Below are 16,768 nucleotides of genomic sequence, written 5' to 3'. Positions count from 1 at the left end.
TTGGTTAATCAAACGCTTCGAAACTTTTGTAACATTAAATGAAGAATAAGAATAACATTTATAATGACGAGAGTAACATTTCGTCTTCTTTTTTCACTCAATTGCCATCCTCTTCAGAAGGAGAATGGATACGTGTGAGTGATGATTATCTTGTCTCGATAAAGATTTAACGTGTCATTGGTCATTCTTGTCAAATCAGTGGCTTAGCCAAAGAACAGCGATCTTTCATAGATTCTCTGCGTAAAATTTCAAAAATTCCAAAAGTTCTAGGTTCCAATGACTTTATTGGCTCGTCGGATTTGAAGCGATCCAATCCGAAATCCGAACGTCTTAGAAAATGCAGGATCGCGAGTATCGGGGAATTCCTTTATATCTCTAGTGACTTGTCGCATTCCACCGCATCGCGGCGGCACTATACGCAGTCGTTACGTCACGTCGATAGGACGTGCCAAATGGTAAATGGCTTCCACTCGGTCGAGCTAGGATTTTATGATCGAGCCGAAATCCAATCCAAAGAAAATACATGCGATATGATGCGATCGGCCGCCGGAATCATAAAAATATGATCGCCTGAGCGCCGTACGATCGCGATAGAGATTAATTTTTGGCCAAAACGCACCGATCGTCCGCGAATTATGTGCTGAAATTGCTACGTGCGAGGAACGGCAACTACGACGAGAACGGGACGACCGTTACGCGCTTACGTCGATTCTACTGGTGCTGATTTCGGGCCTGATGCGAAGGGCACCGAGGCTCGTCACGACGTTGCAGGATATACATCGCACGTGAGTATGAATTACCATCGCACGATTTCTCGGACGAGTCGTCGTCGTGATCGAATTTTCTTATCCCCCCCGGAATAAGAAACTGGGCGAGTCCGTGCTAGAGAAATGGCGGCCGCGCTGGCTCGTTCGAGAAATTCGTGACCACACGTTTGTCACTTCCTGTTGTCGATCGCCAATTTTTCCTGCCACGTTTTCCGCCGAATAATATTCTCGCCCATCCTCGATTCGGGCAGCATAAACGCAACCGCTTGCCCGCTCGCTCTCTTTTTTTTTGCACGCAAGTTAATCGCGTCATTTCGCGATATCGCCCATATACGTATATCGATGTGTGCGTGAGCGAGCGCGGACGCGTGTGCGTACGTATATGATTGTTGAGCGCGAATGTACATCGTGAGTGTATATATCCATGACGATCGACCTCGAGACTGTCGTGGTACATTGGAGCGATATCGTCATTTTCGATTGTTATTGCATTTGTACTGATGTCAGGGTAAGCCAGAAGGAATCTCGATTCCAGCCGAGATATTTTCCCCTGCCCACAGAGCCTCAATGATGACTGTTGACAAATGGAGCGATGTAAAGCCACTTCCAGCGCTCTGGAATAGAATGTTATTGTATATGTAGAGTTTATATGTTTGACCAATAAAAAAAACTATGTATATACTTGCAAAAATATTTGATTAAATTCACATACACACACACACACGCATACATATCTTATAAATTTATAGCAATATATCTATGCGACAAATGATAACATATATGCGAGGTTGTTATCTAATTTTTATTTGCCTGCAATAATTTGACTCTATTATCATGTTAATGCATTAAAAGAAATACGAATGATATTTGTAAGATTACTACATATATTATATATATTGATATCTGTTTTATTTTTAGTAGGTGACATGCCCAGCACTCGTGATATCGAACGGGCCGAACGTAACGGGAGATTTCGCTCGCGAAGAAGAGGCAGCACAAGCAGCGACGTGAATCGACACAGCTTTGATGGTGCTGATAAGCGACACAGACGGCATGGAAAGAGCAAGAATTCTGGAAAAAAGAAGAAGAAACGTTCACGCGATAAGTCATTGGAAAACGTGCCGACTGTAGCTTCGTCGGTCGTTAAACCGTTGGTCGAGTATTCTGACGTGAGTAGCGAGGATCTTTCGGAGCCAGAAGCGGGAGAGATACAATCGGAAGACAGTCGCGCCAATAGCTATACGGATGGGGAAGTACCTGAATCGCTCCTTCAAAGGCGGTATTATGGCGGTAGTCCGGTACCTCGTACTCTCGGAGCATCGCCCATCAGCCTGTCGCCCTCACCGCCGGTTCAACATCGACACGCTATCAGCAGGCGTTACTCCTCGCCGAACGATCAACAGCAGCCGACTACGATGCACGGTGCAACGACGCCGGAATATGAGGAAGAATCGAGACGATACGCTCGACGAAAGGAAAAGAAGCACAAACGTGAAAAGAAGAAGAAGAGAAGTCTGAGCCCATTATCGAATTCGGGAAAGAAGAAGAAGAGAAAATCCAAGAGACATTCCGACAGCGTAAGCCCGCATCACGTTGTTGTCGAGGACATTATTCTGAGCCCGGATCATGAGAAGCAACCATCAGTCACTGCCGGCACTACAAATTGGTCTGAATCGCCGCCGTTGCCATTGAAGGATAGCACATCGCCAATCTCGCCGGCAACTCCGCAGGAGCATAGGTGTCCCAGTGACGACGTGGAGTTGGAGATATCAAGGCAGACATCTCGAAACGTAACACCACCGTCACTTCTGCCGACACGGCAGACGGAATCGCCGCACACGCCGCTACTGCCTCCGCGTGCCACGACGCCGGAGAACTTGAATAAGGTCATGTCCGCTGTGCCAAAACACGGCAGTCCCGATCGACAAAAACGCAGTCCCAGTATTCACGCGATGCGGCGTACTAGTATGAGTCCCGCACCCATTGGTTCGAGCCGCAGAAGACCGCATAGTCCGAGTCCACCATCGAGACGCAGAGATCACAGCCCGCGAAGAAGAGACTTTAGTCCTACTCCGGTGCTCCATAGACTCAGGCATAGTCCGAGTCCTACCACGATTAGACGACGAGAGTTTAGTCCAAGCCCCGTAGGCAGTCACAGGCGGAGAACGGACAGTGTCAGTTCTCCTAAACGCAGAAGACGAGACGAGTCTGATCGACGCCACCGACATCACGACAAGGATAGACGGGACAAGCGGAAATCGAGATCAACTAGAAGCCCCACCGGAAGCAGGTATTCTTTCGTTTATCTATTTGCGATTTTATATATGTATGGTATGTATATATCAAGATGCATAATATATAAATAAATAAATTTCTCATAATAACTCAGGCGCGATAAACTTTTACCTATTTCAGATTACATTTGCCTTTGTCTCGGTCGCGGTCCCGCAGCCCGCAAGGAAGATGGCGAAAGCTATCTCGTTCGAGATCGCGTTCGCGCAGGAGGAGTCGTACTCCGAAGAAATCACGCTCGCCCAGCAAGTCTCACAAATTGATGAGGAAACATAAATCGAAAAGTCCGCGTCCTCGAATACCTTCTCCTTCCCCTCATAGATCGCGAGCTAGGAGTCCGTCGAGTATCACCGCTCGAAATCTCCGAGTGCAAGCAAAGATTAGCGAAACTAGTCTGTTCGCGGAGCTTGTAAAAGATCGAAACATGAGGGAATTGGCGTACAAAAAGTTGCAGGCCGCAAAGGAAAAGGCCGTGAATCAGGACGAAGTGCAAATTATAGAAGGCACTGACGAGAGAGACGATAACGGCGGCAACGTGTCCTCCGAGAATAAAACTTCCATTGACAATAAGGATAGATCTATAAATCACAAGGAGCAACAAGCGAGGGCTTCAGAGAGCACAGTCGACGTCGTCGATATTCCCGTTCCGATGACAAGCGATGACGGCATTCTAGCGAGCAAAACACCGCCATTGCCACCTATAGGTCAATCGATCGCAGCTGCATCTAATTCGACATCTGCGGTGGCGAACCCGTTTGTTTCTCACACAATTATACATACTTCACCCAATTTATCATCATCATCATCATCGATGCCATCCAATAATTGTCCGATCACCATGTCGCACAGCCCGAATTTTCCGACTCCCGCCCCAGGTGTACAACCGCCACCACCACCACCGCCACCACTGCCGCAATCCGCCGAGATCATGTCGACAGTCTTACCGCAAGTGTCTACGCCTGTCGTACCCATGTCGGTGCCATCAATTCCATCAGCGCCGATTCTACCCAACATGTCTGTTCCACCGCCACCCATTCCGCCGATTCCTGTTCCGGCGCCCAATATCATGTCCAAGTTCAATCCACATAATAATCTTGTACCACTGAAATCAGTGGATCCTCCCAAACCTCCCATAGTAACATTCACAACCAAAAGTTTGAAGAGATTACCATTGCCACCCGGCATCAATCAGAACGATTTGGAGAGCATAGATTCGCCGCCGAGTCGTTCTCCAACCCCTCCCAGCAAATCGCAATCCAAATTTTCGACGGGAACGATGCCAAAACCACCGCAGAAGAAGAGTATCAAGGATCTGCCGATGCCACCAGGTAAGTTCTTTTTTGTTTTTTACATTTTGTACATCTTAATTTCAACTTATCGTCGATCGTTTTTATAGTTGTACCTGGGTCGGAAGATTTGAGCGGCGAAGACGATCCGAATGCCACGCCGCCGCGTTTGAAAATCGAACGAGTGGCACCAAAGCCCAAGTTGAAGAGACCGAAAATATTAAAGCGCAGAGGATCGCGAAACTGTCACGCTCCCATGTCAGCCTCTGGCGGTAAAGATTGGGGCGAACGATGCGTCGACGTGTTTGAGTTTATAGCGCAAATCGGAGAAGGTACTTACGGGCAAGTGTACAAAGCGCGAGACAAACGAGCCGGCGTGCTAGTAGCCTTAAAAAAGGTTCGCTTGGAAAACGAGAAGGAAGGCTTCCCCGTCACGGCGGTTAGAGAAATAAAGATTCTGCGGCAGCTGAACCACAAAAACATTGTTAACCTTAGGGAAATAGTCACAGATAAGCAAGATGCGCTGGACTTCCGGAAGGTATTTTTTTGTCTAAAGTTATGTGCAATCTCTGTAGTGGCATTCCGTACTACAATATATTTTTGTCGCTATTTTACTTTTAAAAAAATATTATAAGTATAGAATAAATCGCGCGCGCACATAGCAGTGAGTACATAGGATATTGCACACTCGCGTGTATACATACACAGTCAATTATATATGAGATATCATTAATTTGTAATATAATTATTGCAAACAATACTTTTAGTGTCTGACAAACGAGAGTACGGAATACCTCTACTAGCATATAATGCTAGTTTGCGAAACTATATAATCGTTATATAATCGTTCCTTATGTTTCAGGATAAAGGTTCCTTTTACTTAGTTTTTGAATATATGGACCATGATTTAATGGGCCTACTGGAATCCGGCATGGTGGATTTCAACGAGATGAATAACGCCAGTATCATGAAGCAGTTGCTGGATGGCTTGAATTATTGTCATAGTAAAAATTTTCTGCATCGAGATATTAAATGCTCGAACATATTGATGAATAATAAGTGCGTGTGTGATCTCTAACGAATTATTTGTTTCGCTGGTAATCGTTAGATATAATCGTACGATTTTGATTAGGGGCGAAGTTAAGTTGGCCGACTTTGGTTTGGCACGACTATACAATGCAGAGGACAGACAGAGGCCGTACACCAATAAAGTGATCACTCTGTGGTACAGACCTCCCGAACTTTTGCTAGGAGAGGAACGTTACGGGCCCGCAATTGACGTGTGGAGTTGTGGATGTATCTTGGGAGAACTGTTTTCGAAGAAACCGTTATTTCAGGTAAATATTATATGCATCTCGTAATTATCCATTAAGTTGGACAAAAAAGGAATCAACATTAATTTGTTATTAATATTAGTAATTTTTTACTGCAGGCCAATGTAGATTTGATGCAGCTAGAGATGATTTCAAGAGTTTGTGGAACGCCCACTCCTGCTGTCTGGCCTTCTGTGATAAAACTGCCGCATTGGCATACACTTAAGCCAAAAAAGCAGCATAGAAGACGTCTGAGAGAGGATTTTGCGTTTATGCCAGGGCCAGCCTTGGATCTTCTCGATAAGATGTTGGAATTAGATCCCGAGAAGCGAATAACGGCAGCTGATGCGCTCAAGAGCGCTTGGCTGAAGAATGTTCAGCCCGAACAGTATGTTATCCTTTGATTGTATAAGTATGAACTGTTAATTTCTATATTCACGCGACGTCAAATATTACAGTTAATCAAGAATTTAAAAAAAATCAGATATACAGTAAAATTCCACTATTCTAGACCACTCGTTTCTTTTTGTAAACAATTTCTCTCTTTGCGCTATTCTTCCAATATATATATTTACTATATGATTATAGTGTATAATGAGAAAGAAAGTAGAACAGAGCATGTAACAAACATTTTCATTCTGCATACATATGCTATTAGAACAGAATGGAAATTTATGGAAATTTCAGAATAGAAAGACAACTTGATAGTAATAATGAATAGAGGGATTTTACTGTATATTTTACTGTGCATTCATGGCTTGTAAGATTAAACTTATTTTGTGTAGATCAAATATCAATTATAAAATCGAAAACTTTGGCCAATATGCCGCTTATCGCTGAATAAAATAAAGTAGAAGATATATTAGTGAACATTTTATCAAAAAGTAAAATTAAGAGAAACTTGCAAAATTTGAATGTAAAGCATAATTGGATATTTGATCTCGCGTGGATTTATTTAATCAAACGAGCGTTCTATACTTGAAAATATTTTGTGCTCAGTTTTAAATTATAGGATATACAGTCTATTAACAGTCCATGCTTATATAGTCAAAAATATATTATCTTTTCGCATCAGCTTTCTGTTTTAAAAATTATTTCTCTATTAAAATTTTATTCGTAAAATACATCCCGCTTTCACGATATATTAGGATGCCAGCGCCGCAGCTTCCAACTTGGCAAGATTGTCATGAGCTCTGGAGTAAAAAGCGGAAACGCTTGTTAAGGGAGCAGCAAGAAAGTGCTGCGGCGAAGATGCCTCTCCTTCCCTTCCCGAATAAAGGAGGTCCCCACAAGGACGATCTATCAGATGTCGGAGGGTGAGTAAAACAGATAAAGAAAAATCTAATCCACGAGTTGCTGAGACACATGTATCCCAGCGCCGTTACCAGAAAACTAATTTGCTTATACACGTAGACGGCTGTGTACGACGAGTTGTGCTTGGCCTTTATTTTCTTTAGCGAAAAGTTGCATTGTCAGACGAATCTTTCTTGAAAAGCGTGGAGCGATATCGAAAGAAGGAGAGCAGTTATATATTTCTGTGTGTTCCTGTCGATCCTCATTCGCATGCCAATCTTCCTTCCTTTTTAACCTAATGAATCAACAAGTTAATTTTAGTTTCGTTCACAGTCGTTCGAAACGACGATGGCAATAGCGCAGAACAATGGAAAAATAGAGAAGCACGAAACGTCGTTCTCTGTTCGTGCTGCTTCGCTCTGCAGAAAATGTTTATTGTTTATAAACGATTTGATTTTATAGACTGCCTGTGTGAGACATATTTAAATATGAAAATTTTCTCAGCGATAATAACTTATTACAAAGAAATATGTTATATTGTTTAACTCTTTGGCTACTTGCACATAAAACTGCTTTCTTTTTAGATTTCAAACAAATGGAATAGGAATGTAATATGCAATTATGACTTTATATTATTTTCACATCAATTAGTATAAAAGAACGATATGCAAAAGTCAATTGATTAATTATTTAAAATCTTGTTTGTTTTTATTGCAAAAAATTTTTAAACTTCAACTATAAAATATTAGCTTGCATTTGTAGTTAAAGGGTTAATTATTTGCCTCACTTCCCTGTTCCCATGTGTGGAACTATTTGAAATAATTACAATGAGAATGTTATAACTATATTATCGTAGCTTATCTATATAATTCCTCATATAATCACTAATATGGTACAAACATCTATTTACATGAGAGAAAAGTATATATTCTAGTAATCACTGTGATTCAGTCTACCATTCGATTCTAAGAATAATTGTAAAAATTAAGTTATCACAATTTATGCAGCTATAATCTAATTAATATACATGTACATATCCATCAATACATTGTACGAACAGAAAGATATATGTATATATATATATATATATATATCCGTATATGTATACATGAATGTATATCTGCATGTTGCGAAAAAAACGAAGGAAATATAAATATACGATGCACGAGCGAATACATAATATATCAAAATGAAACTATTCATATACAATTTGTGCGCACGTGCATATAGATGCAGATTCTCTTACAAAGAGATTTGTTTAACATCTCTATGTTAATATATATAAATATTTATAATGCATTTTATATTCAACCAAAAATGCTAGAAAGTATGGTTGAAACAAATAACCATTTGATTGTAAATAAATACAGAGATCACGTCTCAATGCGTGATTTCTCTCTCTTTCTCTCTTTCTTATTGTTACTTTTCATAAAAAACTATCCAATTTATACCTTAGGTAGAGAATAAAACGACGACCTGCGCAAATAAGCGAGTTCCGAATCGAGCTCTATAGTGTAAATATAGGCAATGTACAGGTACGAAGGAAATATGCTGTAAGAAGATCGAAGAAGACGAGAATACGAAGAGATGAAGACTAAATGTATGATGAATGAATGAGTCGCATGAAGATATTAATTTTAATTCCATTAATGTATAATTTTATTTATATTTGATCCAATTTATTGAAGCATTCATGGCATATTATATTTTAGTCATCCCCCTAATAACTGTATTACAGTTTAGTGATTCGTATTATAGTAAATTACGCGATATGAGTTTCAATATACAAATGATGAATCATTGTGTACATTATTTACGCTATCTTTTTTTTGCATTATGTTAAGTGATACTATTTTTAAGATAAAATTTAGTTTTTGGATGTTCTCTAATGTAATAGCAATGTAAAAAATGTAATATACATAAGGCATCCAAAGATATTTGCCTAAATATCTCTATGGGCAATTATTCTACTGAATCTTTAATGCGATTAAAACATTTTATTATTTAATTTTTTAATTCTAATGCGCCCCTTAATTTTTGTGCTTGAATTAGGTGAAAATATTTTTCCAAAGAAATAATCCAATACAAGCAGTACATACTTGCAGGCAATTATCTTGGACAATGCTTATTTATCAACGTTTACTGTCTGATCTATATATGTAAAATAATCACAAAATATATGTTATTATTTCTACTTGTTCCACAAATATTCTGACAGTTTTTATAATTTTCTCTGCCATTTATTATCTGTAAAAATAAACGCTAGTATATTTCCATGTTTCATTTTTTTTATATGCATACATAAGTATTGAATCATGTTTTTAAGAATAAATTAAATTCACAATACTAACAGTTTAAATATGGCATATAAAAAATATGATTAAGATCACACATCTCTATTTTATAATATTTTAACTGATAAATTAAACTTTTTAATAGAATTCAAGAAGAATTGATCATAGATTATATGTGTATATGTGTATTTACATAAATACTAATACACACACACACACACATACATACATACACATTCTTATATATATTTTTCTGCATAATGATAAAAACTTCCGATCTTTTTTGTATTATTAAAGCTATTTTTTAATATATAGGAAAAGAACAATGATATAAATTATTGCAAAATCATTACATAGCATATTTCATATACGAAAAAAAGTGTATGATGTTTTCTAATACCTCATACACTTAGTATGACAATAAAGTTAATAAATCAAACTATGTAAATCCTTTCCTGCCTCTCTTAAAAAAAAGTATTAAAAAACTATTTATCAGAAATTTGAAGGAATTTATGTGGGAAATAATAAAATCTCTCAATTCTGATGTAATTTTCAATGTTTTCAATGCACCAATAAATCACAATGTAAGAGATAATCTGCACATTGTATATTTATATCTCAGAGAGAAACACACTATACATATTAAAAATTTAAAAAAAGACTGATCTTATAAAAATTGGTCTTTTATGTTATAATGTATTCTTTATGAAGAAATCTACAATGTAGAAGATTACATTTGAAAATATATGAATATGAATTATATTCATAATAAAATAATGTTTGTATATATGATAGACATATTTTTTTTTATAAATCATAATGTAAAATGCTTTGGAAAATATAATTTTTAAAACGTAACATGTTTTATATATATATATATAACTCTTATTAAATACTGTGTAATAAACGCGTAAAATCTGATAATAATCGTTTGTAAAATACATACTGTTCTATGATTAATTTTAGTATATTGTCAATATGTAGTATAAAAAATTATACTTAGGAAAAAATAACTGAAATTTTAATAATCAAGCTGTAATGTTTAATATTTTGATAAGATTTCTCTAAAATTGTCTTTCTCTCTTTTAAATATTATATTTTAAAAACTTATTTATATAATTGTTTGTCTAGACAAATGTATGTAATGCATAGAGAAAAATTATATTTTTAGTTATATTGTTGATGGATACTGTTTCATTATTCAATATATATAAGATATAGTTAATCCAGTGATGTACTTAATATTACGAGTATTCTACAAGATAATGCTTGTAATTATATAGCAAAAATTTATATAAGAATGTAAAATAATGAGAATAATTTATAAGTATATAAATACACACACACACACATTATATATATATATATATATATATATACACACACACACACACATATATACATACATACATCTGTGCGTATATATGTATGTATGTATGTGTATGTATGTATAATACACATATACATAACATACACATAATAAAGCTAGTGTTATAATCCATATTGTGGAATATGTAGAAATGATATGTAAAATTTTGGACCCAGGATTATTTATAAGCACAAGATAATTGGCATAATGTCTAATAGGAGAAAATTATGTTTCAGGAGATAATATAATATTGTGGCTGAATAATAGATGGACAAATTTTGTAACACTTATAAGAATATATAATAGGTAATGAAAGTTCCAAATCTTAATACGTGTTCACGCCCAGAGTGTCCAATCTTATTATGTCTATCAAGTACATGAATCATATAACCACTCTCTTGTGTGCTTAGCTAACCGAATATTAATCAAATTGCTTTATGATACTGTTTTATATAACATAAAATCTATTTGTAGCAATGCATTAAATGAAGAAATACTTGCGCTATGCGATTGTTGCTTTACGTAATAAATAATAACAAACAAAAATGTTACATGATTATATATTTCTATGCTAAATATGTTATGTGCATGTATATCTGTAATTCTATTGTATTGGACTGGCTTTAAGATACATTTGTACAGCTTATTAATTGCATGATCTTCATATCTCTTTATATTATTATTATTATTATTATTATTATTATTATTATATTATAAAAAAAATTTGACGATGTTTGATTACAGTCAATAATGCAGTGGAATATTATATTCATAAAATTTCTGTAAAAATTTGTGTATATATTTCACAATTTAAAGTTAAAAAAAAGTTAAAAATTTATTGTTATCAGAGTTTTCTTTATCAGTGAATCTTGTATTTCGTGTGAATTCTCTAAAAAAATTAATATCATCACATTCATTGTATACAAATACATGTTGGGGAGAATAATTTATTTTTTGTATCTTTATTAAATCTTCACGTTTGATCTGTGATTCTGTTACAGGTCCTCTAAACGACTAAAAATGGAAGCAGGCTATAATTCACATCCGAGCAGACTTGCGGAAGGTCATTACGATGAAGATAATTTGTTTAATCAGAGCGGACCATACATAGTGTCTACACCGTCGTACTATTTTAACAATTCACCGCCCGTCAAATCGCAATCGAATCTGAAGGGAGATAATCAGCCATTGGAAATGTGTACCGAAAGTAATCTCGCCCGGAGGCTGATGATTCTTACGAATTCCTTGAATCAGGGAAAGCCAATTCGTGTCGACGATCTTCTATCGCTTCGATCGGACCAGACTGAAGTATCTATATAAAGAGATTTATTTTAGATATATATATGTATGCGTGTGCGTGTGTGTGTATATTTAAAGTTTCTGTTTTTTTCATTACAGTCATTGAATTATGATGTGAAGAGTAAGAAATTGTATAAATTTTTTTCTATGATAAATATACATAGCAATAAATTTTTTTTTCCGAAAAGGAAATTAAAGAATTTCCATAGTTTCTCGCTTCGCGGATAGCATTATAACGACTTCGATGAACATCAGGAGCTTTAATATCTGAAACTTTATTATGAAGAAAATATTTTTCAATAATATAATATATATTTTTACAATTTGAAATATTTATTATATAAATATATTTGCAGAGTGATCCAAAGGCGGTGCAATTGTTGGGCGATCTGCGCGCCGAGCTTCGTCTTGCCGCGAATGCTCGACCGGGCGGACAACTAGATCCGCATCTTCCCATACTGAACCCGTCTCTCTTAGGTATGTGATACGAGATAGCCCTATATTTCTTGCGTTATTATTACAGATTTCACATTTTTTTGCAGATACGAATGCGCCGCACGGGCCGGGTAATTTCGACGCGCACGCAGTATACGCCGGCGACGATGCCGTCAGTTCCCATGGGAGGTGGTCGCAGCTGGCCACCGCTGGCGTTCGGAATGCTCTGTCAGCACTCATATCGTACTATGGTCTGGATAACGTCTACAATCCCGCCAGCTCTGCCGCGATCGACCGATTACCGCCAGGTAAACCACCTGTGTAGTCAAACCTGGCGCAGAATCTTTTTTTCTGCCCTCGACTTCCTCGCAGCAATCCGCGTTCAGCTCATAATGATTTGTGCGAAGTCATCATGCGGTACAAGATCTGCGTATGTACGTGCAAAATCGGAAGGGATGAGAAAAAGAGAGAAATCTATATAATTATATCGCTATTTTTTAAATTGTGCTAGCGATAGAAAGAAAGGAGAAGAAGAAAGAAAGAGAGAGAAAAAGATGGTATCATTCATATCGATCTGTTTATAGCCTTCGTTATCATCACTTCGTTAATTATAAGTGCACGCTCAGTGTATAATTGTACGATATGCGACCAGATATTCAGAATGTGCAAGTTCTTCTCAAATGACAATGATGTTATAGCCGTTATAGTGCACACCTTGAATTACTAATGATACGATACGATTGTTTCTCGAGGTCATCATTCGATCGGTCATCGTTGAACGGTGTTCTTCTTTGACATTTCTTTCCCGCATCATATTATGAAAGATCTGTGATACACATATGTATATAAATATACATACATTATATCTATATATATATACTACGTTTGTAGAAACCTGAATTTCTCAAATGGAACTCGATTTTTCCCGACGCTTGTTCTCATTCGCCGATGAAAGAGAAAAGACTTTTGTTCGCAATACTCGACATGCGAGATCTTAAGGATTTGTATTCTGTTATTGTAATCTCACAAATAAAAGAAAAAGAGAGAATTTTATTTTCAAGAAAAGTTAAAATGCGTTGGCAGGAACGCTGGTTGATTATAAATTTGCGTAACAAAATGGTAACGCTAAGAAAAAAAATGTGAATATTTATTTATTGGTTAAGATTTTTTATATAAGACGCTAGCGCTTATTTATTATAAACGTATTTACGGTATACAATGTACATACTTATATGCTAAGGATATACAATAAAGATATCGATAGAAAAATGTCTCAAGCTTGGTTAAATCGAACATATATTTATAATATAATATGCAAAGTATATATATATATATATATATATATGTTTTTCTTTTAAAATGCGGTATTTAATTAAAGAAACTATTTTTTTAATGAAATTTAATAAGATTATAGAGAGAGAGAGAGAGCTATATAAATACTTATGACAGATACATCTTTGTTTTTCTATACAGTTTAGAAAGATCCTTTAAAATTCCCCATTGAGACTTTGGGACCCTTGGGATTTTTGGGACAGACAGTCCTGAAATTTTTTTTCGTCGTTTCTCACTGCCAATATATGCTGCATGATGAACTGTTATGGCGGATTGTATCGAGTGCATAAGATGTGTGATATGTAAATAAATAAATGTTGAAGATCATATATAGCTAAGTGAAACTGATATATGAATGAAAATACATAAAGAAGTGTATATTTTATTCGGATAATTTGTCGGAAAAATTTAATCGGCACGGCAAACATTAGCTGAAGAAACTAAGAAAAATACGTGCTGCTCCGAAACGATAAGCGTGCTTCGATAATGTCAGCATTTCTGCAATTCAACTGTCTTATACATGATGAAACTGCTAGAAAAGCGATAGAAAGCTATGTGGGAATTTTGCAGGAAGCACTTCAGCAGTATCAAAGTAAGTATAAACATATAATGCTCTAACTATTTTTGTTGCTTTATTTCTCTATTAAATGTTATGAGATAAAAAGAGAGTGAGTGCAAGCTAAATATTTTAAAATTAGCAATTATATATATATAATTTTTGCAATATTTCGCGTAAATTCGTACATATTTTTCAATTTGCATTGAATTTGTGAACTTTTGAATGATAAATTGTTTCGATATATATATATATATATATATACTTTGGAAAACTTTATACAAGTATTTGCGCCCTCTGGAAATAATGAAAGAAACTATAAGTATAAAATAGCGCGAAACTTTGTCACTCTCCGTAATCAATCGTTTGAATTGAGTTACAAAACAACTAGTTGGTTACTAAAACGATTATCCGCGCCCTCTGACAAAAATTATTGATAACCGTTTTGAACTTAGGAATCTCTTAACAAAAGTTACTAAGAACTAAGCGCGCAAAAATTTAAATATTTGAGTTGTACAGATTATGCAGAATTGATATAAATAATTTATTTAATGATTTTTCCACTTTTTTACAGATTTATGGGAAAATTACATAAAATTACAAGAGAAATACGAACAGTGCAATGTGTAGGTTTTTAATCCTATTAATATAATTTAAATCACGAATAAAAAATATTTACAACACAATTCACAGATAATTACCAATTATCCATTTTGTAGACACTCTTCATCCCTAGTGAAAATTGATAAACCTTATACAGAAATAAAAGATGAACAAACATCTCAAAGACAGTTAAATAATAGCACTATCACACAAGAAGAAAGTATTTCTTTGTTGGAATTAGATACATTAAATGTAGATTCTGTTAATCTTAAATCCAATACTGAAGCCGAATCTTCTTCACATCCGAGAGAATCTCCATGCAAAGATACCGACAGTGAAAGCGTCTCAAGGAGTCCAGTATTTTCCAGGACATGTCTAAAGACTGGTGGCATTTCTGTAAAGAAATTCGCACGTTCACCTAAATTAGTATTGGAATGTAATAATTTAACATCAGACATGAAGACACATCGTAGTTCTGAAAAAGTTTCTTCAGAATATAGTCAGAAATTAGAGATTAATACATCACAACATGTGGAAACCACATTTCTACCAAATGGAAAAAGATTGAAGCAATCTCGACTAGTATTTCATCCAATCAAGTGTAACGAGAAAATAAGTGTACAGAAAACCAGTAAGTCAGCCAGTATATTGCCGAAAATAGAACAGGAATCCATAGAAGATATTTCTATAGTAAAAACATCTGCCACTACGGAAAATAATGCCACAGGTATCAATGAAACTTTTGAGGATGTAATAGAGATCAGTCCTACGCAGAGAAATATCACATCTAAGGTTACTCGTCGTTTAAGACTCAAGAGAAAAACTTTTGCAAAGCAAACAATAAAAAGTTCTTCAAGTAAATATAAATGCCATGACCCTGTTTCTAGTATTGTACCAAAAATAATGATAGATACTATAGATTTTGCATTATGTTCTTCGCCAGAACATACTTCTATAGAAGTAGAAGATGATAAGTCATTGGATGGAAACATGACTAATACTGTAGTTAATGCACTAAAAGATAAAGTTAATGTAAGTAATTTTTCACCAATAAAAATGTGTAGCGAGAGCAATGTTCAAATTAAAAAGGAAGATCGATCGATAACAAATAAGGTACAAAATATTGCTGAAAAAAATTATGCCTTTATCTATGAAGATGAAAACTTTTATCTGCCTACCAAGCTAGCTATAAACAAAAATGATACAGAGAACAAGCCACCTGTAAAAAAAGCATCATTGTCTAAGTTTGACATGTAAATATTATTTAATATTTGATAAAATTAAATTTCTCTTACATATATCTAATAAAAATATTACTTGCAGACTGCTACAAAGAAAGGAAAATGTTTCAGAGCAAATTAACATGCGATGCAAAGCTGATAGAGCAAGGTTGAATGGTTGGGATTGCTGGGAATGTGAAGAAGTAATATTAATATAATTACGTAAAATATGTACACAATAAGCAAATACTTTTCTTCATAAAGAAATATTAAGATTATAATCTTGTATGTGATTTTAGTATTACAAGAATCTGTTGCTGTCGAAGGATGAATTGCAGAAGCGGAAAAATCAATGCTCGCGGCATCGGCACAAGTACGAGAGACCGAGTACACCAGAAGGTATATTTAATTTGTTTCTCATTGCGTCTGTGTGTATGCGTGTGATATATTTATATATATATATATATATTTTTTTTTTAAGGATTTTGGGATCCAGAATTTCCTGAGACACTGTCAAGCACATATCGCCAAAATAAAACCTGAGGTATATTACCATTCAATCAAATAATTGAGTTCTTAAGAATGAATGGAGATGAAAGAAAAAATCCAGAATATAAGGGATACTTCAGTTGATTCCAAAATAAAAGGGCTTGACTTTATTTCACATTGTGTTATCGTTAATAATAAATATTAATTATTATATATAGAT

General features: G+C 35.5%; 2 protein-coding genes across 8 annotated transcripts; both read left to right on the top strand.

Annotated features, from left to right (window-relative positions):
* The first annotated feature begins 434 nt into the window (after positions 1-434).
* Cdk12 (Cyclin-dependent kinase 12) lies at positions 435-13,579 on the top strand. 6 transcript variants are annotated; one of them, XM_070315268.1, is made up of 11 exons: positions 435-785; positions 1,689-3,057; positions 3,183-4,387; positions 4,456-4,883; positions 5,208-5,404; positions 5,478-5,682; positions 5,778-6,046; positions 6,807-6,974; positions 11,616-11,922; positions 12,270-12,390; positions 12,456-13,579. In XM_070315268.1, exons 2-11 carry the CDS (start codon positions 1,694-1,696, stop codon positions 12,671-12,673), a joined length of 4,482 nt encoding a protein of 1,493 aa, XP_070171369.1. In that variant the 5' UTR covers positions 435-785; positions 1,689-1,693; the 3' UTR covers positions 12,674-13,579. The 6 variants fall into 6 exon arrangements, 5 of the variants coding, with proteins under 5 accessions (XP_070171369.1, XP_070171356.1, XP_070171360.1 ...); XM_070315255.1 differs by having other exon boundaries at positions 1,686-3,057; XM_070315259.1 differs by lacking the exon at positions 435-785 and adding an exon at positions 830-1,275 and having other exon boundaries at positions 1,686-3,057.
* A 214-nt stretch (positions 13,580-13,793) lies between these two features.
* LOC138944317 (uncharacterized) lies at positions 13,794-16,748 on the top strand. 2 transcript variants are annotated; one of them, XM_070315225.1, is made up of 7 exons: positions 13,794-14,272; positions 14,811-14,862; positions 14,956-15,695; positions 15,783-16,092; positions 16,163-16,262; positions 16,359-16,458; positions 16,541-16,748. In XM_070315225.1, exons 1-7 carry the CDS (start codon positions 14,167-14,169, stop codon positions 16,600-16,602), a joined length of 1,470 nt encoding a protein of 489 aa, XP_070171326.1. In that variant the 5' UTR covers positions 13,794-14,166; the 3' UTR covers positions 16,603-16,748. The 2 variants fall into 2 exon arrangements, with proteins under 2 accessions (XP_070171326.1, XP_070171320.1); XM_070315219.1 differs by having other exon boundaries at positions 14,956-16,092.
* Positions 16,749-16,768: the final 20 nt, after the last annotated feature.

The sequence above is a fragment of the Polyergus mexicanus genome, unplaced genomic scaffold (genome assembly GCF_030449975.1).
Source record: "Polyergus mexicanus isolate NDT 795.1 unplaced genomic scaffold, iyPolMexi1.0 SCAF_2, whole genome shotgun sequence".
NCBI lineage: Eukaryota > Metazoa > Arthropoda > Insecta > Hymenoptera > Formicidae > Polyergus > Polyergus mexicanus.
Note: the sequence above shows the minus strand (reverse complement) of the source record. Positions and strands in the feature narration are given on the sequence as shown.